The following is a 26302-nucleotide window of genomic DNA, read 5'->3' as shown; positions in this document are numbered from 1 at the left end:
AATGAGCACAAATGGCTGAGATTTGTGGACCTCCTGGACATTGGTGATTTTAGGGGTTAGAGGTGCTGTGTTATGCATAGGGAAGGCCAGATGCATTGGCATTCCTGTTGAAAAGGTGCAGATCACCCAAACTTTGGACTTCTCTCCTTGTGGCATGCAACCAGTAACAAGTAGATAAGGCAGCCATGGATTAGTAAGCACTAAGAACCAATTTAAAAGTTCAGAAAAAGCATCTGGTGTAGTCTTCACAAAACAGTACAACTTAATAACTTCGGCACAATTAAGAAGGGGAGGGAAAAAAGGAATTTGATATGCTTGAGTCCTTCCTCCTTGTCAAAAAATCAGAGAAAGGCTGAGCCTATTCAGTACACCACCTTTTAGCAGAACTGTGGCTTAATAATTATTTCAAAACCCTTCTCTCTGCCATGCTAATTTTCTGGAGGAAGGGAGGTTTTAGCATGGACTGATAATTGAAACATGCAAATTCCATCCCGGGAGGGGTAGGGAATGACACCCTGAAACATGGCTGTCAAGGCACTTTGGCCTGCCCTCTTTACTGAACAACTACAAAGATCAGTCAGGGGGTGGGAGAACTCGCTACCTAATATTGCAAGCCTTGGGCAAACAGGGAAACAATAACAAGGGACATTGTATTGAACAAAGTGGGTTGCTGTTAAGAGATTCGGTTAGGCTTGCATATAAATCGCCAGAGGAGGAGAAATTAGCTGGGTTTTGTTGTGGCCCCCAAAGAGACCTGCTAAAGGCATTACACACAGTGGATGGGCTGGCTGAAGTTGGGACTCCCTGTTTAGCCTCTTGCACCGGGGAAGAGGAGCTTATATGTGGCTGAGTTGCCTTTGTGACCACCTCTCTCCCAGAATGAGCAGTTCAATGGTTGGGTGCGCAGGTCCTTTTCAGCTTCAGGAAAGGAAAATAACCATCTCCCTTTCCCATTAGAACTAGTGGAGAACCATGGGCCTTTCTGATGGTGCTGAACCATAACTCCTGTCAGCCTCGGCAAGCGTAACTCATGGTCAGGGATGATTGGAATTATAGTTCAGTAACATCTGGAGGGCTGAAGTTTCCCCACACCTGCATTAGGTGAATTAACAGGCATGCATCACAGGTGCCCCATACCCCACCAACTAGTTGGTAAACCCTATTTTTGAGGCCCCTGTAGGCTACAGGAACAGGGTGGGTGCTATCAAGCACATGGTGTGCACCAGTGCATGGTCTGGGACGCTCATTTGGTGATGCAGCAGCTTAGAAAAGGAAAACTTCATGCTAGCACCAGTAGCCCAACTGTGTGCTCTTTCTTGGAGCAAGGGTCTAGTGTTTCTGAAGAGAGCTTTACAAGGGCCAAAGTCTCTTCATCCATTTGAGGCTAATGATAACCTAGACCTGGGGCTAAGCCCTACTCAGGCTGGGTAGCAAAGGGAGGGTGGATGCCCAGTATTCCAACTGCACCCCAACCCCGGCTTTCTCCTTTGACTGGAGTGCTGAGAATAGCTGCAAAGGTTGGAGCTTGGGTAAGTGGAAAGGTCAGTCCTTCCCTGTTTCTCTCTCTGACTAGAGGATGTCGTTTTTGCACAGGCTCTCATGAAGAAGGAGAAGAAGGCACACTACTCCCTAGCTGAGTGGCAGCCAAGCCTGATGAATCATCCACTGTAAACCATTACACTTGTTGCCCTTGTGATTTGGTTGACGGGGCCCTTTTCTGCAGCCGAAGTGAGGCATTGGGGACCAGCCCACACTCCTCCAGCGTCATGGAGTTGTTGTTATACACTCGATAAGGAAAAGTGCTGATGATCTCATAAGGTTCCATTTCTTCTCCCCTAGGAAATGAGCAGAATAGTGCTTGTAAGTGAGCTGATTTGGAATTTGACATTCAAATTTTAATGCAAAATTTTAAAATTTGAATACACATATTGAATAATTGTTTTTTTAAAAAATGCAAATGTTTGTTTAGATTTCTCGGCATCTTCGTTGCTTTGGCTTTGGGAGGCATCAAGCCAAGAGTCTGCTTTTCAGAAGCTACGCTATGTCATTGCAGGACCTAGACAATAACGCCATTGCAAGATTCTCTAAGGAAAAGACAGCAGAACACCACACTTCAATTTAGTCTCTAGAGAGGCTCCTTACATTCAAGAATGAATATTATTTGCATCACTCCTAGTATCTCTACATCTGAGCTATGCAGCTTACCTTTCAGGGATGTACCCTGTTTCTTGTGGTCATAACAATCTCTGTGGGTTCAACCACACATACTGGGCATGGAATGAACAGTGCCTATGGCAAGATTTTCCAGGATCCTCACTACTACTATCCCTTGGCAGTAGCCCTACCTGCTTTGATGGTATCATGACCCCAAAGAAAAATACCAGAGCAATGCCAAAGTGGAAGAGGCTGACATGCTTTGTGATATCACAGGCACTTTTATTGATTCTCTGTAAAAAAAAAAACTCCACTATGGAGTTGTGGCAGAAACTGGAGAACTTGGCAGAGGTCAAAACCAGAAGAAAAGAAGGGCAGATAGTGAGGAGCAGAATACACAATAGCAAAAAATTAACTGGAAGGTGAGTCAGAAACCAAGTGTCTGTATGATGTGATAGATCAACTCCCCCAAAGCCATGGGGTCTTGCCTACCTTGTCCCTCCCCAATAACCTGAAAGTCAGCCATAATCCCCAAAGTGTTTATTATTTGCCCTTCATCCCCAAACATTTACTCCCCATATTACATTGCATTGCAGAGGCCTGGTCCTCTCAGATTCTAGGTGGGAGATCAATCTGAATAAATTGGCAACATTAAGCAAAAAAACACAGTTCCCCCCTATTTGTTTATAGTGAGCACAGACTTCAGTTGCAGAACGTTAGTTGGAGAATCAGGAGTTTAAGGTTCAGAAACTTCTACAAAAGATTATCTGCTAGAATGATCCCTGTTACTACCTGCTCCGGGCAAGATGCTGCCGCAGGTCTCCGATGGTCTCGGTGAATGGCATCTTGATGATATAGGTCTTCTCCCCATTCTCTGACTTTATCCGAAGAGTTGCAACATTGGGGTTGGAGGCCTTCTTTTTTTCATTCCCTTCCAACCTGAAGATCAGAAAAGCCAGTTACAGAAGGCACAATGCTTTCTTTGAAGAGGGTAGGGAAACTTGGGCACACGGACTGGCTTCCTCGGCCCCTTGGAATAATCCTTGGGTCCGTCTTGCTCAGTATTTTTCTCTGACTGGTCACATCTCTCCAAAATCTCAGCCAGAGATTGTTCCTCAGGGTTTACACCTGAAGCCTCTCTCATGAATGTGTATGGCTGCAAGGCAGCAGAGGTAGGTTTATGATCAGAGTTCCCCTCCTAGATAGGTTACCTTCCCAAGTTGAGCCGCATCTACCCCTAATTTCCCTCAACAGCACATGCAGAAACATGTTGGACCCGTATGGGGTATTAAGGAAGGGTCAGTATCTCTGGTGGGGGACAGTTTGTGCAGTAGTTTGTCCACCTTTGGTGCACTCAGCTCTCACCTGTGGCTTCTAGAAGCTGACACTGGCCACACCCCAGGAAATGGCTTCAGCTGGCCAGCTAAACCAGGTGAAGGTAGCCGATGGGTCTTAAACCCTCAATGAATCAGGAGAAGTATGAGAACCCAAATCACATACTTCTCAATGCAGCTCTGAATAAAGGGCATCAACATGAAAGAAAGTGCTACAGTGGTCTTCCAGATGCTGCTGGACTCCAAATCACATCAGCCCCAACCAGTGTGGCCAGTTGTCAGGGAGGATGGGAGTTGTAGTCTAGCAACATCTGAAACACCGCAGGTTCCCCCTCCTGCACTACAGCTTGAGGAGACTGCACGATGCCACAGCCATTCATGTGAAGAGGGTGAATTGCCTTTTTTTTACCTCTTCTTCATTGCTGCAAAGCTGGGGGTCTCCACCACAATCACTTCGTGGCTTTTTCCACTTGAGCCCTGGAATCAAAGAAGGAAATCTGTGTCAAAATCTGACTGTCCTGAGAAATGTAAACAGAATCAGCTGCCCTGCTCATCTCAGCACATCCAAACATAGTGATGAAGCAAAGTTGTCTTTTGTTGTACTGTTTAGAACTGAAGGGTTTGGTCCTGGGTCCTTGGGTATTAATTAAAACTTCCAAACTCAGCTCAGACTCCAAGCTCAGAGTATGGGGAAGCTGCCCATGGGCTGGCAACCCTTACTCTAACCACTACACCACACCACACCACACCACACTAGCTTGATGGCACTATTTGAATGCCAATAGTATATAGTCTTTGGGGAAGTGAGAAAATGACCATATGAACCCCAGCCAATTTCCTGTCCTTCTGATACTTAGGATTAGAGATGTGCTTTCCCCCCTAACCTTATCTCCCATGTCAGCATTGATTCTCAAAATGAAGGAAGAAGGGGAAAGACTATCATTGTGTATCATTTGTGTTGGGCTTTAGGTGGACAAGGAAGGAGACCCTGAAAGGGCAGGTATTCTGCATGTGCATCCTATATTCTTTTGGCACATCCTGGCCATGAAATTAAATTCTGGTAGGGAGAAGGATTCTAGGTAGGGATATGGTACCTAAGCCCACGCTGCTACAAAGTATTGGCTATTAGCAGAAGTGCTGGCCAGCAGAAGGAGACCCAGAATCAAACCCCATTTCATGCAGGCTGGAGAAGGAGTTCCATCCTACCTGGAGGGTTTTTTTAATTTCTCCTCGGATATCGATCACTTGCCCATCTTGAATCCGTGACTTTGGAAGCTTATTCAAAAACTGCTCCATGGTAAGCTTAGGACCTGCCATAACAGAGGATTGTGGGAGTAAATGCTTTAGTACAGGGGTGCCCAAACCTTTTTCAAAGAGGGCCAGATTTGATGAAGTGGACATGCGTGAGGGCTGACCAAAGTTGTTGAGTTGTTTCTTTTAGGGTTGAGGTTGTTGAGCTTTTTTAGGATTTAACCCCAAGAAAGAAACTGCCACAAGGGCCAGATTGAACCAGTCAGGGGGCCGGATTAGGCCCCCAAAATGGACTTTGAACATGCCTGCTTTAGTAGATAGGCGAAGAAAGAGCCCTAGGCATAACACTGGGACTTTGCACTAAGATCTTGTCATCCAGTGGCTGCGGAAGTGGGAGACAATTACTCTCTGGTTGCCAGCCACTAAAAGAAAGAGCTCCAAGCCATTTGCCCTGAGACTGACCGACAACTGACCAAAGCACAGCCTAATCCAGGGGTCAGCAACCTAAGACCCATGGACCGGAAGCAGCCTGCAGAGGTTGTTTGACTGGCCCACGAGCTGCCCCTGAACTGAGCCATCGGCGTAGCGCAGCTCAGGGACTCACTTCCGCGGCACCAAAAATCGTGTCTGTTCACACAAAGATGCCAGAAATCGCATGCGCGTGAGTGATCTGGCCCACAGAGGGATCTCTGGGGACTGATCCGGCCCAGGCAAGATAAACCTTGCTGACCCCTGGCTCTGCTACCAGCCAAAGTGCTACTTCTAATCAGGTAAGAAAGCCAGCAAGGAGAGATCAGTCTGGTTTACAGTCAATATAAATATGCCTGTTTCACAGCTCATCCCTCCTTTCTGGCATTGGCAGACAGGATCTTCTTCCTCTGACTTTGCCCTCTATTCCACTCTCCTTTTTTGTCATTTTCATTTGGGAGCCTAAGGGTTGGGCCTGCGTCTTGTTTTGATTTAGTTACAGTGCCTGCCATCAACTCTGAATTGTACCTTTTACTGATGTAAGCCATTTTGGAAACCACTCTTTGTCCCGCCCCCTGCCCCCCAGTGCAGCACATTATACTATCGTTGTTGTTAGTATATACATTGTTTTTTCATTCATTCGTTTTTACTAATTGACTCCTTTCCAAAAAGCCTTCTGACGCTCTTCTTGTCAAGATGCTTGACTGGTGGGGGAAAACAAAAGGTCCTTTTCATCACAAGCAGCACATTCAACACAACACAATGCAATGTCAAAAGTTTTGTCATACAAGAAATGGAGTCATAATTAACTGAGTGGGTATAAGAAAATAAGGAGGACCAGAATTTTAAAACACTGAACGACACACACACACACACACACACACACACAGAGAGAGAGAGATTAAGGGAAACCAAACCAGAACATAGGAAGCGGCCTTATAGTGAGTTAGACCATTGGTCTATTCTGATTGGCAGCAGCTATGCAGCAGCTATGCAGCAGAGAGGGAACCTTTCCCAGCTCTACCTAGAGATGCTGGGGATTGAACCTGAGACCTTCTGCCTGCCAAATACTGCTGCTGAGTTAGGGCCCTTCCTACACTCACCATTAACCACCATCTCACCTGGTATCTCGTTTGTCTCCTTTATTCCACTTGGTCTGGCAAGGCCAATGACGTGGCCCTGGCCAGGAAAACTTTTATGCTGCAGCTTCCTCTCCTGAAATAAGGTGTCTCTCTTGTCAGTGACCTGTGGAAGAGACCCGCATTGCTATTCAATGCCCTTGTTGTTGTTTAGTCGTTTAGTCGTGTCCGACTCTTCGTGACCCCATGGACCATAGCACGCCAGGCACTCCTGTCTTCCACTGCCTCCCGCAGTTTGGTCAAACTCATGTTGGTAGCTACCTAACCCCAAACTCCAGAGTTCAGTGTTAGGCAAGAAAGTGTTAGTAAATGTTGGCAGCAGTGACAAATGGAGGATGGAAGAGAAGTCATCATTTCCCTGTGCAGAAACTGCAAAACAAATGATAAGTCAGCAGGGATGCCTCAACCTGATCAGCAGGACAATTGCCACAGTGGCACTACCTATATCAAGCTGGCAATGTTTGATAACTTAATAAACCACACTTGGAGAGAGGTGGGTCAAAAAAGGTTCACTCAAAGCAAAACATTCAGGGTTGTATCCAAATCTAGTCCTACTCACGAGTAGACTGGGATGGCTAAATAATGTCCGGTAATTTCAAGGGACTACTCTGAGTAAAACTTGGGTTGGATACAACCCTCGGCTGGGAGCCACCACAAGCAAGGCCTTTTCTGCAGCCATCACAAACCAATGTGTTTGTGTGAGGAGTCTCAATGATCCACGATGAGCCACTGCCTCTACCAGACCAGATGCTGTATAAAAGAAAAGAGGGTCCCACCCCTTGTTCTTTCCTACTATCAGAAAAGCTATATGAATCTAATCAGAGAGCCACCACTTTAATAATAATAATAATAATAATAATAATAATAATAATAATAAATTATTTGTACATCTGGGCAGCTTCCAACAAAGATTAAAATCCAAAAGCAAACTCGGGGCCAGTTTATGCGATCCACAAAATCAAGTGGCATCTCATTTCCAGACTGCCCCAATCTGGGCTATGGGAGGAAGTGGGTTGCATATTTGAAACATTATCCTAGAAAAAGAAAGAAACACACACATATAGAAAAAACACTCTGCAAGTGCTCAGAAAATAAGCATTGTGGGAGAAAGGCTTCTGGTTAGCCTTCTACATAATGCATTACTTTCCTTTGTGTTGTGAATTTTCTCCCGTGACATGTGGACATTCCCTCTGGCAACCCAGCATAGTACCGTACAAAAATACATCACTACTTGATTCTATAACTATCTCTCAGAAACTAGAAGGTGAGAGCAAATGGAAAACCAGAAAGGTATATGAAGCCAAAGAGGCCCAGGTGTCACGTATTCTGGATCTCTATGATCCTCTGGAGACGATCCTCTGCCCCAGCTAACTTTTGGACCTTGTGGCTTGTGCACTCTTCCCTGCTTGAGTCTAACTGACTGTTCAGTCCTGGCGCTCCCCACATCTCCCCTGCAAAAGGAAAGGGAGCAGGTGCTTCCCCCTCAGGTGCCTCACGGGGGCTGGTTTCAGAAACCCCAGACCACATTTCCTTGTTCTTGTTCCTTTCTCTTTTATGTAAAACATTTTCCACTCATCTATGAATAATGAGAACAAAGAAACACAGTTTCCTCCACCTACTTACGAATAATGGGCAAGAAAGCAATACACTTTCCTCCCACCTGTTTGGAAGAAACTGCTCCAGTTGCCTCCAAATAAAGCAAACACACCATCTTAATAAGTCACTTCTGCCGACAAGAATCAGAACAATGCTGTATCAGTAGTTCCACCCGAATACTCTACTCTAGAAAGTTAAAAATAGTTTATTGATAAATGACATCCTCATTTCCCTTCCTTCTCTAAAACAGAAAGGCACAGCAATCCCATGGAAGGTGGCAGGGGTGGGAGAAGAGACTATGGCACCACTTTATTTGGGAGCACACCCATCAAAGGATGGGTGGCAGTCCCTCTCTCTCTGCTTTTCTTGTTCTCTCTCTCCCCCCCCCCGCCCCCATCCCTGCTGCAACTGGTTTCAATGGAAAAGGAAAGAACTACATCAGCTTCAAGAGTGTAGTATTACTTCCTAGTCAAGGGCATGTTCAGGGAACAAAAGGCCTCATATCCCGTGAATCTAGGGCCTCCCACAATCTGCCTCCAACACACACCCTTTCTTCAGTTGCATCAGAGCATTAATAGAGTGGAACGTGGGTGGCGCTGTGGTCTAAACCACTGAGCCTCTTGGGCTTGCCAATCAGAAGGTTGGTGGTTTGAATCCCCGCATACGGGGGGGGGGGTGAGCTCCCATTGCTCTATCCCAGCTCCTTCCAACCTAGCAGTTCAAAAGCATGCCAATGCAAGTAGATAAATAGGTAGTGCTGCAGCAGGAAGCTAATCAGTGTTTCTGTGCACTCTGGTTTCTGTCCTGGTGTCCCATTACGCCAGAAGCAGTTTAGTCATGCTGGCCACATGACCCAGAAAGCTGTCTGTGGACAAACGCCGGCTCCCTCAGCCTGAAAGCGAGATGAGTGCTGCAACCCCATAGTCACCTTTGACTGGACTTAATCATCCAGGGATCATTTACCTTTTACCTAGTGTGGTTTCCATGGCTCCAAGAAGGTCTCCAATGGCAGACCTCCCTCTCTGTAGTCAGAGAGGGAGGTCCACAACATCGAAAGACCATTCGGGAAACTTAGTATGGACCACTAATCAGTTAGGTTTTTCCACAAGCGATATATTTAATCCTCTTCTAATCAATTCTCAACAACGTTCCAGTCACATGCTTTTTCAAACTTGGCTGTTTATAGCAAGTTAATCTCTAATTCTTTACTTGCCTTGTATAATATTGGGCATAATCTAAAGGAAGAATTTGTGTACAACAGGAGATAATTTACTATCACAGTTTATAAAGCAAACACAACTTGGGGACAAGCCTACCAAATATGATAGCCACTTTCAGGCACTGTCATTTTGCAGAAGATAACATATATCTTAATTTGTGATAACTTGCACCTGTATGTTTTTCATCATCCCTGACCATTGATCATGTTTGCTGGGGCTGATGGGAGCTGGAGTCCAATAACATATGGGGATCCACAGGTTCCCCTCCTCTTGTCAAATATTTTCTGGCTTTTTAGTCTGCCCTTTTCTCAGAGATCATATCCTATTATTCCTCCCATTTGCCTGAGAGCTCTCTTCTCCCACCCCTCTTCCTTTCTTGGGTCTCAAAATGAAACATAAACTCATTTTCTCTAGAGAATGTTCATCCACACAGTCAGTCAGAATCTATTACTGCACACAGAACAACCGTATCAATATTAATTAGTGATAATCAAATTATGATCACACAAAAATAAGTGTTTTGTTTTTTTAAGGAGGGAATCTCCATTTTTAAGAACTGAAAAGTGTTCCAGTTTTTTTAAAGCAAGAAGCACTCTTAGTTCCTCATATATAGAACAATCAGTTCCTGAAAGAGGAGAAAACATTTTAACTGCTTAGAGTAAAGAGAGGTTCTCAGTTCTGCTTAAACAATGGAGCTGCTCTAACTTCAGACCACATTTTTGATAAGCAAATGAAACTTCTGCAAACGAATAACTCAATAAACAGGAAGCTGTAGGAGAGCAGGGGGTGGCATACCTGAAATGGGATACCATCTGGGTAACGCTTCTGCAGCTCAGAAGGGAAGTAACCGTCCATGATATCTCGCAGGAGTTGCTGAAACCACAAGCAGGGCCCACATGTCAGATTTTTATTTATACTGAGGGTGATAGTGCCCCAAATATTTTTTGGGCCGGGGGACCAGTTTAAGACACTGTCACAAGAACCACAAGATAGAAATTTCACAGATGAACAATTGGTGATGCTCAGAACATTGAAACAACTAAAACACCTACAGCCCCCTCAGAATTCAAACGAATCATGATAAAAATGGGAAAAGGAACCAACCAAACAGCCAGAAAAGAACACGCCAAAAAAGCTTGAAATAAAATAAAATAAAAATTTGAAGTAAAAATAAACACTGGGAGGAACAGAGGCTTTGGCAGGTGCTAAGGGAGGAGGAGTGCAGGGTTAAGGGTGCAATAGCACCCGCAGGAACCACAGTAGAGACCCCCCAGGGCTCTCTGGTGACTGAACAACCACAATAAGCAGTCCAGATAAATGAATACCTCTCATTTATTTCAATTTACAGAATACTCTCTTACCAACGCTCAGATCTGGAGGTGAAACAAAAAATGCACATAAAAAAATGGAAACGTGCCAACAACCTCCATTTCACCAATCCAATTCCGACTGCAAAATATTCTCTGAAAGAGAAATTGTAGCTCAAATTCAAAACGGTTTAGGGACGAGAAACCCACAATAAGGAAGAAGAGGACTACAATTTTGGGAGGCAGCTCTGAGTGCCCAGCTTGGTGAGCATGAGCCCACAGCAGCATCTGGTGGCAGCAATTCTGGCAGTGGTCTGTAGCAGGTAGCAAGAGCAGGGGACTGACAGGCAGATCAGAGCCACAGCCTTCAGAACCCTGGACAGGTCTTAGGGGGTAGACCACTTGCTCCAAGGACTGCTGGTGTTAACTGAGCTATAGTCCCTAGGCCTGAGTGTAGGCACAAACCAGGTCCCGCCATCCCTTTGCTCTGGATGCCTCCTTGATTTCATTCTCCACCTCAAGATGACCCAGCACATTTTGGTCAAGAGGGTGATAGGCTTTAAAGAGACAGTCCTCTGCCTGGAGCCTTATACTCCCGTTACCTCTGCCTGTTGTGGTGAGCAGGCTTAGAGGCACATTTGAGACTAGGTTGCTGGTGTCTGGCTTTGGAGCTGCAGTCACTGGGAGTCAGTGGCTCAAACATTTCAGATTTGGGCATGCCTGGCTTAGAAGGGCCTTGATGGCAGAAATCAGATTACATCAGGGCCCCAATCAATGCTTCCTGGTTCAGCTGTCTACTCTCCCCAAGTCAGTGTTCAGGGTGCTGCTGGCAGTCTGGGTCATAACACTGTCGGGTTTCATTTCCTCCTCCTTGGGGTACAACCACAAAGCTGAGCATATTTCCCTATCCTCACATCCTCAACTGGCGTTGGTTAATGATGAGAATAATGATACCAGGATACAGCAAAGGTTATGGGATGGTGGTCAGGGGGAATTCAATACAGGGCTGCCATTTGGGGAGGCATTTCATATTGTGGGAACCCATCCTTAGATCTGGAGGTATCTCTAGACAGCTTCCCTTTCTAGCAGGTGTCAAACACAAAATCTAAATCTCACTGCATATCCTTGCCAGATATCTGAATATTGATATCAAATATTCAGAGAACAGCAAGGGAACATTTTACATCATAACGCTCAGAAAATAATTTTAAAGATAATTTTGAAGAGCAAATTAGTTTTAGGTTTACTCCACTCATCTTCCTTATTTCATTTATCACCACCACCACCACCACAAAGGTTAATTGTTGTTATCCCCATGTTTATAGATGCAGCATGGAAGCCACTGAGATCTGCCCAAGACCATACAATGAGCCTATTATGAAAAGTGAGATTTGAAGCCAGGCCCACATCCAGCACTCTGCTTACAGACCTCCCTGGCTTCCACATAGCTCACCTATACAATTCAAATCTTTGTAAAGTGAAAACACTTGCAGATAGACCAAGCTAGGTACTAGGGTGTGATCTGAAGGCACATGACCCAGTTACCTTGTGGAAGCTAAGCAGTCTGGCCTGGTCAGGTTACAGATGAGACACTGCTTGGGTACCCTACATGTGGATCTAGTCCCACACAGTGCAAGTCTGAAAGTTGTGTAAACTGGAGTACAGCCTGAAGTCTCTTAAAAATAAGTACATACTCCCAAAAGAGGGTGTGGGACTTTAGTCACTAGACTCCATGTCTACCCTTCGCAGGGACTGAGACTTAAGCTTAAACTTTCTCTTCAACCATAAGAACTATCAACCTTTTCCCCCAAAGGAAAATCAAGCTTTGTTCAGGCATCTACTAGGAAAGAGACTGCACCCTTTTCACCACAGGTTTCTCCTGGTAAAAAATTGTAGAGACTGGGCAAAATTGAGTGTTCAAAAATACACAGTACTGCTTTTTAAAAATGTTCAGCCAATAGTTGACTCATTCACTGGGAGGAAAGCCTGGCATGCTGCTTGCTGCTGCAAACCATCTCTGCGGGGGCTGAAGAGGGACGTTCAAAACTCAAGGATTTACATGTGGTAAAGAGTTCAGCAGCTTGCTCATTATGCATAGGGAGCTGCAGTGGCCGCAAATAGAAAGGTCCCATGTGTGAGTTATATAGAACAACTTTCAAACAGTTGCAGAGGCAGCAGGTGGGGCTTTGTGCTTGAGGACGGAAGCTGGAATGGTTTCAAAGTCAGAAGCAGAACAGTCCTGTGCTCATTCTTGCCTTCCGTTACTTCCTCCTTAACTTGTAACTCATTTCTAGAATGATGGCCACAGTAAGCATGATGGGGGCACTTCCTTCAGGTTGAAACTGTGTCAATCGCATACACAGAGGGATGGGGGATACAATTTTCAAGTAAAAACCTCAGAGAAAGGGCAGACCGCAGGCAGGAGAGGGTACTGCACTCACCCCCCTCATTTCCCTTTTGCTCACCCAACCCATCTTTCTGTGTGATTAGTGAATGTATTCAAACAGCACACAGAAATGTTGCTAATGTGGGCATGAAGAGCCTCGATAGCTTTCTTTCAAGGAGGCACATATTGTGTTTCTGAAGGAGCACCTTAGATCAGGGCAGGATGACTCCCAGATTCTGTAGTCTACCTTTTTCTTTTCTTTTTAAATGAGATGCTGCATGGTTCAATGGCACATTTTAAATTTATAAAGCAAGAGTGCATGCTCCAGATCTGTGTTCAGTGACCCTGACTATGCACTCCCACTTAAGAACATAAGATACTGCTCAAGATCCAGCCAAAGTCAATCTAGCCCAACATTATTTGCAAAAATCTCAGCATCCAGCTGGTACTAAGTGACCCACTGGAAGTGGGCCAATGGGCCACAGTATACTTCCTGCCCACTCTAGCCTAATAGCACAATTCCCTTGGGAGGGACTGAATTCTCATCTCTTGTCTCTTCATGGACAGATGCTAAATAGTTCCTCTTATTTCAAGATCACTATGAAATACTCGTCCTGGCAGTCATTTCCTCTGCCCTCTGCAGTGGAAAGGGAATTGGGTCATGCTGCAGCTCTGAATCTTTATTTGCTTCCTTCACCATGTCCCTACCCTGCAAGTTTCAATACCTTCATTCTCTTTCATCTCTTCCCTGCTATACTCTTCCTGCCCTGGTCCCTAATTCTTCATGATTTACTGGTCAGTTCCAGGGGTGGACAGCTTGACAGCCGCATTCCCTTCTGGGCAATCTTCTGAGGGCCACATGTCAGTGCTGGGTGGGGCCAGAGGCAAAAGTGGGTAGGGCATGAAATGTAAATTTCATTTGTACCATAGCTGCCAAGTTTACCCTTTTCTCGCGAGGAAGCCTATTCAGCATAAGGGAAAATCCCTTTAAAAAAAGGGATAACTTGGCAGCTATGATTTGTACAGAAGACCAGTTTCCACACACACTCCCAAAGCCCTCTCTATTCTCCATCCAGGCATTGGAGTTCATGGACACAGTCCAGCACAGCAAAAACACTTGTGGGGTGTGTGTGTGTGAAGAAAGGCCAGTGAGCAGTGTGGCCTAGGGACAGAGTGTGTGGTCTGTGAAACTTCTGACAGCCAGATAGGGAGGCCTGGAAGACAGCATTTGGCCCTTGGGCCTGAGATTGCCTATCCCATGTTTACTCAGATTACGGTTTTGTAGAAGTCACTGATTCTGGTTTGTTAGGATTTAGGTGATCAGATTCCCCATTTAGCCAATAAGGTGGAGTCTGAGATAAAGCAAACTTTAGTATCCTACCACTGCACCATCCACCTGAGCTCCTGAAAATTGTGGTGCATACAGATGTATGTGCAAGCATAAGGTAGCATATATATTTTTCTACTGCAAGAAAAGCTTGACTGTCATTATTCCCACCTCACATCAGAGGCGAATTTAAGGGAGCACAACCAGTTCGCCCACACTGGGCGCTAAGCCGAGAGGACACCACAGAGGGTGCTGCAACAATGATAAATAATGGATGGCAAGGTGTCACTGAAATGTTAAAGCCCAAAGTCCATCACATTACATAGGTATTGCGTCTGAATCCAGTTATGGTTATTCTCGTTTCCCCCCACGCCCTGCCTCAGGCAGGCTTTTGTTTTTTAAAAAGTTCAAGCACCTTGCAAATGCATCAATTTGGTCTATACTTGTGCCAAATTATTGCCATTATTACAAGTCAATCGTTTTTAGACAAGAAAAACTCCTGTAGAGAGTGGGAGTTGTGCTTTCATGATGTCAGCCAATCAGTACTATGCACAGCCAGCTTCTGCTAGAAACTAGCAGAACCAGTCAAAGCTCTGAGCTTCTAGCCTTCAGAGAAGATTGCACCCGTCCAAAGTGAATGAGTGCAATTCCACTGAACTTTGACCGCTCAAATGCATAACTGTATACAATCTTGTCCTCTTATCAGGCTTCTTACAAGAAAATGGAAGGAGTCATAAATGCTATAACTTATTTCTGGGCAGAAAGTGGAGATTTTGTGCTATCAGAAAACGCACACAAGAAAGTCTGCTTTGTCATCATGTAGCCATTACTATGGGTACACCTGCCAGCCAGCCAGTCGGTGATTAAATTTCTTTAAGTATTGATGCATACCTGCGTGGAAGGTTCTTCATATGAGCGAAAAGGCCCTTTGAACATGACAATCCCATTTTGATAGAAGGTGAGGGGGATTGAGTCCAGCTGCTTCAGCTTAGCACCCCCTGCCGTGCGCTCGATTTGGGACATGCCTTCCCCAGCCAAAGCATTTAAATCTTTCAGGTTTGCAAAAATTACATCAAAATTGGTTTCTGAAACGATGGATTCACCTATGACAAAAGGAGGAGAAATGACTAAGGGGAAGGGAAACTCTCAACACTGCATTTTAACTGCAAAATCTTTTCCAGCATCAAGGGAAGCAGTTTCCATGACAAAGTAATGGAGGAATATTGTCACTAGGACAATATTTCTACAATTAGTGTTGGATTACATAGGGTGGTATCCAATGCACTTGCTCTGTTAGGCTTGTTCAACTGAACTTTCCACCCTCTCCTCCTCCTGGACATGCCCTGTGCCCTCCCCAAATCTGCTCTAGAGGATTGGGGAAACCCCCAAGAACAAATTCAGGGAATACAAACAGAAAGGAGAGGGAGGAGTTCTGTTGCACAAGAATAAATCCTTGTGCTAACGTAATGTACAGTAGTCATGCACTGTGTACAACCCATAGGGACAAATATGGATTTTGTGCTCTAGATGTGGAGTTGTTGCAAAGCAGAGTACTGTACATGATACCTCAAGGTTCAGGATACCATAGTTATTAGGAGTTTTTCTCCATTTATACCCTGCTTTTCAAGGCAAAAGCTTTCAGAAACTGGCTTATGGTACAACTAAAACAGCTTAATTAAAATCAATAAACTTTTTCCCCAAAACCACTTGTGCCTAACAAGTTTGCATTATTTGCTATGAGAGTCTTGGTAATGGTGATTTGTAAGGTTATTAAATGAATGACAATGGGGATAATTTACAATGTATACAATGTCTTCAAAGTACATAGCATATTTTTGAGTTCTGTAAATGAAAAGACTGGTCCCTGCACCAAGGAGCTCACAGTTTAAATGGAAGTTAAGTATGCTCTGTTGTCTTAAGGTATCTAAAACAGGACAATCTTTTGTCCCGGCAAACCTGGTTTCCAGTAACGCTTTGACAGCTCACTCCTTTCATCACTTTGTGCCTCCACTTCTCCCAAAGAGTCTATCCCTTCTCCAACCCAGATCAATCCATAGTCATTCAGAAACAGCTGCAATGGGGGAAATGGGGACAATTTAGGAAGGAGGACAGCCTAACCAATGGTGAGAATAGAAAAATGGTGAAGGAAAAACAAAATTGCTACTTTCCCAAAATGAACTTTTATTTAAGGCTACAACCCAATTAAATCAATTTTAAATAAGGATGATGCGAAAGTTCCTCAGAGCCCAACTCGTATTCAAACCCGGGGGATTTGGAAGACCTGAGGCCAAGCAGAACCTGGAGATCTCGCTTCCCCCACTTCTCATTGTCTTAACACAAGGAGTAAAAAAAGGCAAAAGAGAGATTCCCTCCCTCCCATTTCTGTCTGGTAGCATGGACTCTGAGAGGTTAATTTGTTCAAAGGCTCTTGTTCACGTCCAACCCAGTAGCCACCCATAGAATAAATAGAAATTAAGCTCAGATTCATAGAAAAATAATAATAATAATCTTTCTCCCATTAATCTTACCTCCATTTCCCAGACCTGATGCTGCAACTTAAGGCATATCACTTCCAGTTCTTCTGCTCTGCTCACCCAAGAAGATTCAGCTTGCAGAGAAAAAAAAAACACCCAAAGATATGTGGGGGTTCCTCATTTTGATTAATATTAAACTGCACAAAGAGCAGCAATAGTCCAAGTCTCTGTTATAAATTAATGTTCTGACTCAGAATGGAAAAGAAGGTTAGTGTTTTACCTTTGGACACACATCCTTCCAATGGGCAATTCCATATGGTGACCTGGCCGGTTCTGGACTTACTGGTGCCTTAGAGCTTAAAACATGACCTGCATTATGGCGAGACCTCGAAAGCTTCTCTCTCCACATGCTCATACACACCCTGCTGTGGCCTGGAGGCTGGCCTTCAGCTATACATCCCTCAAGTGTAGCAAAACCTGGCATCTGCCTCTTGTTGAAGAGAAAAAGAAAAAGCATAGAGACATGTGCCACAATGTTACCTTTTCCTTTCTTAAGGATTTTTATCTGCTCCTCAAGCTCCTCGATCTTCTTATCCTGCAGATGCAAATATAAAAGCCAAAATTTATTACCAAACACTATTAATTCCATGTGATATATGAACTGCTTCCTATGAAGCATCTCAAAGCAATTTCACAACAGAATAAAAACATAAACAAAACAATTGCATCAATACAAGCAGAACAATTGCATATACTGTAAAGGAAACCAAATTCAAAACCAATACAGATGTTGACTGGGATAAAAGATTCCACTCTGAAAGCTTGCTCGAAGAAGAAAGTCTTCAACAGACACTAAAAATACATTAGACACGACCTGTGTCTGATATGTAGGAACATGGAGTTCCAAAGGGTAGGTGCTGCCACAATAAAGGAAAGATTCCTCCATGTTATGATGCAGACCATCAGATATGACGGTATCTGCAGGGTGCCCCTTCTGTGTCGCAGAGTGACCCCCCTAGTAGTTTAACCATCAATCCCTGGAATTGTAGCTCTGTGAGCAGAATAGGGGTCTCCTAACAACTCTCAGCGCCCTTAACAAATTATACTTTCTAGAATTCTCTGGTGGGGGGAAGCCAAGACTCTTTAAAGCCCCATTAGGGGAAAAGGCAGGGTATAATAAAATAAAATAAAAATAAAACAAAATAAAAAATAGTGCTATGAATCAACATACATGATCAGAAAAAGAATGATTCATCTATCTTTCCTCCCACTGTGAGTTTACTGGTAGTGGTTAGGAGTGAATGAGCCTTCTCCATCGTGCCTCTCCAGCTGTGGAATGTCCTCCTCAGGTAAGCTGTACTCTTTGGAGTAATTCTAACTCTCGTCTGTAAGCAGAACGGTTGGAGCCACTGCCATATTTGAAGCCCCTCCACTCATGCTGTCCTGGGTGGGAGATGGAGGGCAGCTTCATCCTCCTCCCCCACCCCAGCTCCAGGATGGTGTTCCAGAGAGGTCTAAATTGGGAACATTGCTGGTAGCTGGACCAGCTTAGGATCCAAGGATTTTTGACTGCCAGCAAGGATACTGCCTGCAGCAACCAGTGCCTGCCTGCTTTTTCAACAGTGCAGCAGAGACAAAAGCAGAAGATTGTGGGTTTGGATTGCTCTGCTAATTTTCTTTTCTTTTTTTTACAACAGGCAAGGACATTTAATTTTCCAAGGCTTTTAAAATTATGCTGTGTTCTTTCAATATTGCTTTTCTCTATTCTTCTGATCTGTTTTCTTAAAAGTATAGTTTTGTTCTTATCTGGTGTGTTTTTACTTGAGGCATTGCATTCTTATTCCCATATGGCTTTTTAAAAATTTGCTGTTTTAACCACTCACAGAGCACTCTGTTATAAGGCAGCCTATACATAGTGTAAATGACTGTAATTTTATCAGATTGTAATTTTATCATGGTTGTTTTTTTGTGGTTTTTTGCATAACATGTTGTGAGATACCCACCCAGAATGATTTATGAAATTTAGAAAAATAATTAAATAATAAACACTTGAATTTTAAAAATCAAATAAATAAAATCTTAGCATGATTCTGAGATCAACTATGACCAGTTTGAACTGTTGCCATGCTAATGCAGTTCCTTTGAAGCCTGGCATTTTCACCTTGTGGTATATTGCCCGTGCTTGGCTCTTGAGGCTTTGTTCCAAGGAAGCAATCTTCTGCATCATGGCGGTCATCAGCTCCATATCGTTGGGAGCAGACCCTAAAGGCACAAAGTCAACAAAGCATGAGAACAATTTTGTGTCAAATGTTCCTTCGAGATGGCGACCCCACAATGGCATGTTGTGCTCCTTGGAAATGGAGCACAGGGCCAGAATGCTCGGTATGTCGCCAGTGTCGGCTCTCTGCCCAAATCCTTGGCGTAAACAACAGAGGACTAGTATCTGGGTCACCAATGGGGGAAGACTGCGGAGGTGCAGCTATGCTGGATCCCAGACGTGGGCTGACATTTCAGTGGTAGGTGGTAAACTCTATTTTCCACAGATTCTCTGCACAAACACACACATCTGTAGATGAACTCTTTTCCCTAGGATCGAAAAAATCACCCTAGATTTTCTCTGTTGTACTCAGAAGGATCAAAACAAACAGGAGGCCAGGGAACAATGTTCCTCACCATGGCATAAACTTAGTATGTCACTCCTCCTTCCCTCCATCTAGTTCTAGAGCGAAGAAGGAAAGAGAAGAAGGAATGGATACAACTGGAGCTAGATGCGACTCACACATATGCCTTGATTCTTAAGGAATGAATGGAAAGCACAGAATGCACAGATATTTGACCTAGAATTCAGTTTCCTGTGAGTCTCAGCTTTTGGTTTGTTTGTTTTTTAAAAGTTTCTAGACCTTATGGTTGCAAAGATATGGTTGAAAGTGTATAGGTGAGCAAGGCATGTTGAAGTGACAGGTGTTTGGATAATAATTCTGGTGGCTGGAGATGGAGACCTAGTGCCCTGAAAAGCTCCTTGGCTCCCTGTGGCAAGCAAAACCAGAATAAAAACATGCAACATTGTTTTTAAAAGTGCAGGAAAAATATGCAAAATAAAATAAATTATGCAAAAGTTCTGTTTCCATAGCTTATACAGGGTACAGAATTTCATTTGTCTTGACACAGATCCTGGATTGTCCAGCTGTACAGTCTTAATTCTTGAGTTATTTATTTTTTATCCCCCATCTACAGAGAAAATCTTATTTACTCCTGGCCTTTCAACTTAAGTAAGAGATGTGCAGGCTGGCTGTTCCACTGCTGACTCAGGCATCAGTTCCCACCCACCCACCCCACACCCTATCCTTCTGGTGGGCTGTGCGGTTTTTTATTTTCAAATGTGCTGCATGAACATTTGGGTTTCTATCTGTTCATTAGTCACCTGATTAACTAAAAATAAAAGGAAATGTTTTCCAGGGCCCAGCTAAGAAAAGAAGCAGAAATTGTGTGCAGAATTTGTCAAAGGCAGAAAAAAAACAAGAGGGTAAACTTGAAAAAAGTCTGTACATGTGGCTTCATTGGCATGTGGCAAATAAGAGTGCTGCTTATTGGATAGACATGTGTGAGGTCCCACAATTCGGTTCTGCTTAAGGGACCTAAATCCTTTAATCTCAGAGGCAACGTTAGTGTAGGTCACTTGGCCTAGCTTGGGAGCAAAAGCATCTTTATCAGCAATGCTGTCCATACTCTATGCCAATCAATTCCGTATTTCACATCAAGGGTAGAGAATCAGAGGCCCAAGGGTTAAATGGCCCTTGAGACGCTCTCTGAACCACACCCCTCAGCAGCCCTACTCTCCTTGAATTTTTTTGTCTGGCTGGAATGTGCCCTTGAACTCTGATGAGGCCTGAAAGGAGGCTAGAGGGGTGTGTGTGTAGAAACCAGCCTGCTGTACAAAGGGAAACTTTGTGTTCATTGCTTTGCCCTTTTTGTCTCTGTTCCCAGCCACCACTGACATGTGGCCCCTGGAAGGCTGCTAAGACAGGAATGTGGCCCTCAGGCTGAGAACGGTTCCCCATCTCTGTTCTAAATAAAGGGAACCCACCTGCTACAATCAAACTGCATCACACAAATCAATGTCATGTGTGCTGAGATTTTGCATACACTTTCTCAGTATGCATGGTTCTTTCTAAACTTAGGCTAAAGGCAGACAATGGGTTTTAAGAGAACTGAAAATGGGTATGTGGGAGGTTTTGCTTCCCACAACATGTACTTATCTTTGTTTTGCCCCACTGTTGCCTCTGGTCAAAAGCAAGTTCTGCAGGTTTTTAAAAAATATACTAAAATAAACTCCTGTAGAACCTGTGTGAGTTCACACAACGAACAACAGTGCTTTCAACCTTGAAAAGAAAAACACTGGATCTTGTCAGATTTAATGGGTGAGATCAAAGCTTCTGCTTTTAATTTCAAACTTACCAGAGTTCCCCATTATGTACAAACTGCAAAACTATTATTAGTTTGGGATGGGGAACCTGTGGCTTTCCAGATCTTTCTGGATTCCAACTCCCATCAGCCCCAGCCACTATGGCCAAAGATGATGAGACCTATAGTGCAGAAACACCTGGAGGGTCACAGGTTACCCATCCCTAGTTTAAATTATGGTTAGTTTGGAGAAGCCAGGTTTAAAGCAGGGTTTATTATCCCAGCATGTTTACTAACCAGAGTTTACACTAACCAGAGTTCCCTGAGTTTGGACATTTTCAAATGTATTTCCACTATCCTTAGTGCTAGAAATACTGTAATAGAGACTCAAAGCTGAGGTTATCATGAGTTCAAATTCTGTTTCAGTTATGCAATGTGATCTATACATGAGGAACCACAAAAGACAAACAGTCCTTGTAATGAGAACATAGAGCACACAATGTCTGAGTTAGCTAGGGAAAGAGAAAAACAGGAAATAGTGGAAAGTGTTGTGGCCTTTACCATCCCAGACCTTGAATTTGCATGGCTGGTGTTAGCCCTTGGCATTACCCAAAACCAATCTCATCTTCAGCCCTTCCACTCATACCCAATGCTGTTGGTTTTTCTGCAGTTCCATCTGAGCATGAAGGCCTGCTGATTGGTATCTGAGCTTTGGGCCCCAGGATTTCATCCATCATTGCAGCTTCATCCTCTGTGAACAAAAGTGATCAAATCATTATGAGGAGCACAAAAAGGATTTCCTCTGCTGTGTGGGTGCGTGCAAGTTTGTGTGTAAGCAGAGATGTCTTTTGCCTTGAGGAGGCAAAGTAGCTAGACTTGCCAACTGTACCAATTTCCATTGAGAAGGCTAATTGACAAGAAGTAAAGCAAGCTGTAAAAAAGTGAGCCAATCTCTAGATCAACATAAGCTGGTAGACTTCCAATGTAAGATCCTGCATCAAGATCCTGTCAAGACTAACTACATCTTCTACTTCCCATGAGTAACCCATCCAGAGCTCTCTTGAGTTATTCCACTTTAATTAATAGCACCCAGAAATTTACTAGATATTTTTCAGGATTAGTAAAAATGCTCATATATTACTAATGATATATTTAAAACATAGACAATTTTTTTGAGTAAATGCGGGGGGTGAGGAGGCGGCGGCCCTGAGCCTCATTAGTTACCACAGCCAAATGAGGCAAGGTTTGTAAAAACAACAGGCACCCCCATCTCACAAACAGCCAGTTGACTGGAGCACAGTTGAATTTCCAACTCTGCTTTTGAGTCTTGGGTAGCCTTAGGTGTCATACACTCTCAGCCTAATTCTTTGCCTGTAAAAGGGGAAGAGTAATCCACAGGTTTATGTAGGAACTGATGAGAAATTAGAAAAATCATACACTGATATATACATAATTATTTGGAACAGGGTAAACAAATCAGTGGCAAGGATCTCACCATTCTGAATGCTCTCTTTGAAAGGTGCTGTCCTTTTTCTGAAATCCAGAAGAAATCAGGAGTTGTCACTCATAAAACAGGCACGAATTCAATGATTATCCATGTAAATGTATACTTCAAACATAACTGATGAAGAAGATGCTTGCAATTTTACACTACAGTTGGGAAGTCATGCCACAGCCCTTTGGTTTTCTGACATGAGCACACATAATGAAAAGAGTGACTTCAAGAGTGTGATGTGAGTAGAGGCCACAAAGCCCCTAGATAACTACACTGTAAACACATAGAACCGTTCCTAGTTTCAGCTTCTGGTGTGAGGTACATACAATGCTGGAATGAACCTGAAAGCCATTTTTCCATCTGCACCATATCAAGCAGTTGGTCCCCTACCTTTCCCGCCCCGACCTGGCCACAGTGATCCATGTGACGGTCACCTCCAGGCTTGACTACTGTAACTCGCTCTACGCGGGGCTGCCCTTGAAACTGTCCCAGAAACTCCAGTGGGTGCAGAATGCTGCAGCGAGGCTCCTTATGGGGACCTGGCCATGGAAGCATATTCACCCAGTGCTTTACCAGCTGCACTGACTTCCGGTGGAGTACCGGGTCAGGTTTAAGGTGCTGGTTTTAACCTTTAAAGCCCTATGCGGCCTAGGACCCTCGTACTTACGGGACCGCCTCTCCTGGTATGCCCCGCAGAGGACCCTCAGGTCCACAAATAGTAACAGCTTAAGGGTCCCAGGCCCTAAAGAAGCCGGACAATCCTCCACAAGGGCCAGAGCCTTTTCAGTGATGGCACCAACCTAGTGGAATGCTCTGTCCCATGAGACTAGAGCCCTGCGGGATTTGATCTCCTTCCGCAGGGCCTGTAAGACAGAGTTATTCCGCGTGGCCTTCAATTTATCCTGATCAGTCATCCCTTTTCCCTTTCCTTTTTTATGAAGAAACCCTTCTGGGTCCCCCCACATTAAAAATTTCCCTGGTCTCCTTGCTGGCCTTAGCAGGACTAACTTGGCCAGTTGCCCTTGTGATGCGATATTGATGTGTATTTTACGTTGTTTTTAAGTTGTTTTTGGTTGATGTTTTATATTTGTTGTTAGCCGCCCTGAGCCCGGTTTCTAAACCAGGAAGGGTGGGGTATAAATAAAAATCTTCTATTATTATTATTATTATTATTATTATTATTATTATTATTATCTGTTAGAAAACTAACAGGCGCTGGTTTTCTCTGTGGCTCCCACATGTCCAGGTGGTTGTATGAATGAGCCCTCACTTACCCTGGTGTCTGCAACTGGAGTGGCATCCTGCGAATCTTCCCCAGAGAGGAAAGAGGAGACGTCATCATTTACCATGAATTTACAGTTTTAAATTCTAAGTGGGGGGGGAAAGAGATAGAAATGCATTACAATTTGTGGCATACATATGCAACTCAGAATTGCCTACGTGGTTTATCTGTATGATGCACACATCTCTGCACATTGCTAATTTTTGAAGATGTGATGCACCCCTACAGCATTCCTGATCTCACAGTCCAAACACATTGGATGGAGTGAGGAGTCAACCTAGGCCAACACTCTATCCATCCACATGACTGACTTGACAATTGCAAGACCAGCTCAAGGACTGTCTAAACTACAAAGTTACCATCTTTTGCCAGATAAACTTTTCGCACTCCTGACTGTAAGATTTAGTACCAAACTACCATCTAATCTGCCTGACAGCCCACAGAGCACTCAAGTCAGCTACAAATATGGCTGCATCTGTTTCTATCTCATGTTTTTGTGAGCACAAAATGAGAATTTTTTTAGGTGTACTACAGCCTGAGCTCCTTGAAGAAAAGGTCGTGCACCAATGTGCCAAAATAACAATGGAGGGGCAGCATGGGAAAATATCTGGAGAGAAAGCACAAAATATTATGTGGCCAGATGCAAAGGAACACAGAGCATAACATTTTGTGGACTTGGGGTAATTTTGTTAGGTGCAAGTGTTATCCACAGGTGGCATATCATACCAAACACACAGATACAGGGCAGTGGAGAGGAGGAGGTATTGTACAGTAAAGCCAGACCTGAAATGTAAGTGGTAGATCATTACAAACAGAATCACAAAGAAAACTGTAAGGGTATTGCAGAGTTGAAAAAGGTGTACAAAAGGACAGCTAAAATGATCAAGGGACTGGAGAAACTCCCCTATGAGGGAAGGTTACAATGTTTTTTAGTTAAGAAAAATGGTGATATGATAGAAATATATAAAATTATGCATGGTGTGAAGAATGTGGATAGAGGTTTTCTCCCTCTCGTGTAATACTAGAATCAGGGGTTTCTCAATGGAGTTAAATTCTAGAAGACAAAAAGGAAGTACTTCTTCACACAGCGCATAGTTAAAGTTGTAACTGTGGAATTCATTCCCACAGGTGGCTGCCAACTTGGATGACTTTAAAAGGGTATCAGACAAACACATGGAGGATGAGACTCAGTGGCTACTAATCATGATGGCTATATAGCACCTCCAGTATTAAGAGGTGGTGTGCCTCTAAATTCCCGTTTCTGGGAAACTGGGAATCTAAGTTGGCAAGTAAAGGTAAAGGGTAAAGGGACCCCTGACCATTAGGTCCAGTCGCAGACTCTGGTGTTCATCTCGCTTTATTGGCCAAGGGGGCAGGCGTACAGCTTCCGGGTCAGGTGGCCAGCATGACTAAGCTGCTTCTGGTGAACCAGAGCAGCACACGGAAACACCCTCCTGCCAGAGCGGTACCTATTTATCTACTTCCACTTTGATGTGTTTTTGAACTGCTAGGTTGACAGGAGCAGTGGATTCGAACCACCGACCTTCTGATCGGCAAGCCCTAGGCTCTGTGGTTTAACCCACAGCGCCACCCGTGTCCCTTAAGTTGGCAAGTGCTGTTGCACTAATGTCCTGCTTGTGTAAAGACATACTGTGTGAGCGGAATGCTGGACTAGATGAGCTGTTAGTCTCACCCAGAGGAGCTCTTCTTATGTTTATCTGTGGGTCTGCGGAGTGCAAAAATATACAAGAACAGTGCCCCATTCATATCTGCCCACTGAGAAAGATTGCATTTGATAAAGAAGGCTGAAGGAAGCCCATGAAAGCTTCTGACATATGAATCTTCCACAGCAAAACCCTGTTCATTCAGCAGTACTGTATATCCTACTGATTTCAATGGGATTTGGATCCTAAGGCTGCGGGCAATGGCAGGTGAAGCCCAAGGACATCGGGAGCACCACAAGCTCCGCACTTCATGCACATGGGATTACAGTTTAACAGCACAAACCTATATACAGTATATGTTTACTCAGCAGTAAGCCTCACTCTTACTCCCTAGTAAGGAGGATTGGGGTGTCAGCCAAAGGATTTCACACTTACCAGAGAAGAAATCCTCATTAAATTTAAGTGGGGCAAGGATGTTGAGCAAGCATGTACATAGGATTCTGGGGGCTGCTATCCTTTACCCACTTACCTAGAAGAAATTCCAATTGAATCCCGTGGGGCTTACTTCTGAGTAACATGGCCTGGCATAATTTGTCTTTAACGAATTTAACGAAGGTTTTCATTGTTTTTGCTGCAAGAGACTTAACGCGGGTTCCTGGGTTAATTAGGTAGGAGCCGCGCCTGTGAGGATGAAAAACAGCGCCCCGACCCGTTTTAACAGTTTGCCAGATCTTCACAGATTAAGAGACTCACCCGCCCATCTTGAGGCTTCAGGCCGGCGGCGCCATCTTGTTTACATTCGGT

The 26302-nt window shown here is 44.1% G+C and overlaps 1 protein-coding gene across 2 annotated transcripts; it reads right to left on the bottom strand.

The window, feature by feature from the left end:
- Window positions 1-193: 193 nt before the first annotated feature.
- Window positions 194-26302, bottom strand: UBXN11 (UBX domain protein 11). 2 transcript variants are annotated; one of them, XM_035116937.2, is made up of 15 exons: window positions 26252-26302; window positions 23827-23920; window positions 22553-22590; window positions 21704-21808; window positions 18818-18918; window positions 17197-17251; window positions 16711-16790; window positions 16139-16253; window positions 15074-15285; window positions 9958-10035; window positions 6329-6452; window positions 4695-4798; window positions 3898-3965; window positions 2947-3093; window positions 194-1835 (listed from the first exon to the last, which is right to left on the bottom strand). In XM_035116937.2, exons 2-15 carry the CDS (start codon window positions 23892-23894, stop codon window positions 1676-1678), a joined length of 1455 nt encoding a protein of 484 aa, XP_034972828.2. In that variant the 5' UTR covers window positions 23895-23920; window positions 26252-26302; the 3' UTR covers window positions 194-1675. The 2 variants fall into 2 exon arrangements, with proteins under 2 accessions (XP_034972828.2, XP_034972829.2); XM_035116938.2 differs by lacking the exon at window positions 26252-26302 and adding an exon at window positions 26028-26243.

The sequence above is a fragment of the Zootoca vivipara genome, chromosome 6 (genome assembly GCF_963506605.1).
Source record: "Zootoca vivipara chromosome 6, rZooViv1.1, whole genome shotgun sequence".
Classification (NCBI taxonomy): Eukaryota; Metazoa; Chordata; class Lepidosauria; order Squamata; family Lacertidae; genus Zootoca; species Zootoca vivipara.
Note: the sequence above shows the minus strand (reverse complement) of the source record. Positions and strands in the feature narration are given on the sequence as shown.

Bases quoted from the DNA above. Each gene is read 5' to 3' on its own strand.
- UBXN11 (XM_035116937.2), bottom strand. From the start codon at position 23,894: ATGATGACGTCTCCTCTTTCCTCTCTGGGGAAGATTCGCAGGATGCCA. The intron at 18,919-21,703 runs GTATGAGTGGAA...TTGTGCCTTTAG, and splicing joins AGAAAAACCAACAGCATTGG to GGTCTGCTCCCAACGATATG. The intron at 6,453-9,957 runs GTATGCCACCCC...TCTCTTCCACAG, and splicing joins CAGATGGTATCCCATTTCAG to GTCACTGACAAGAGAGACAC.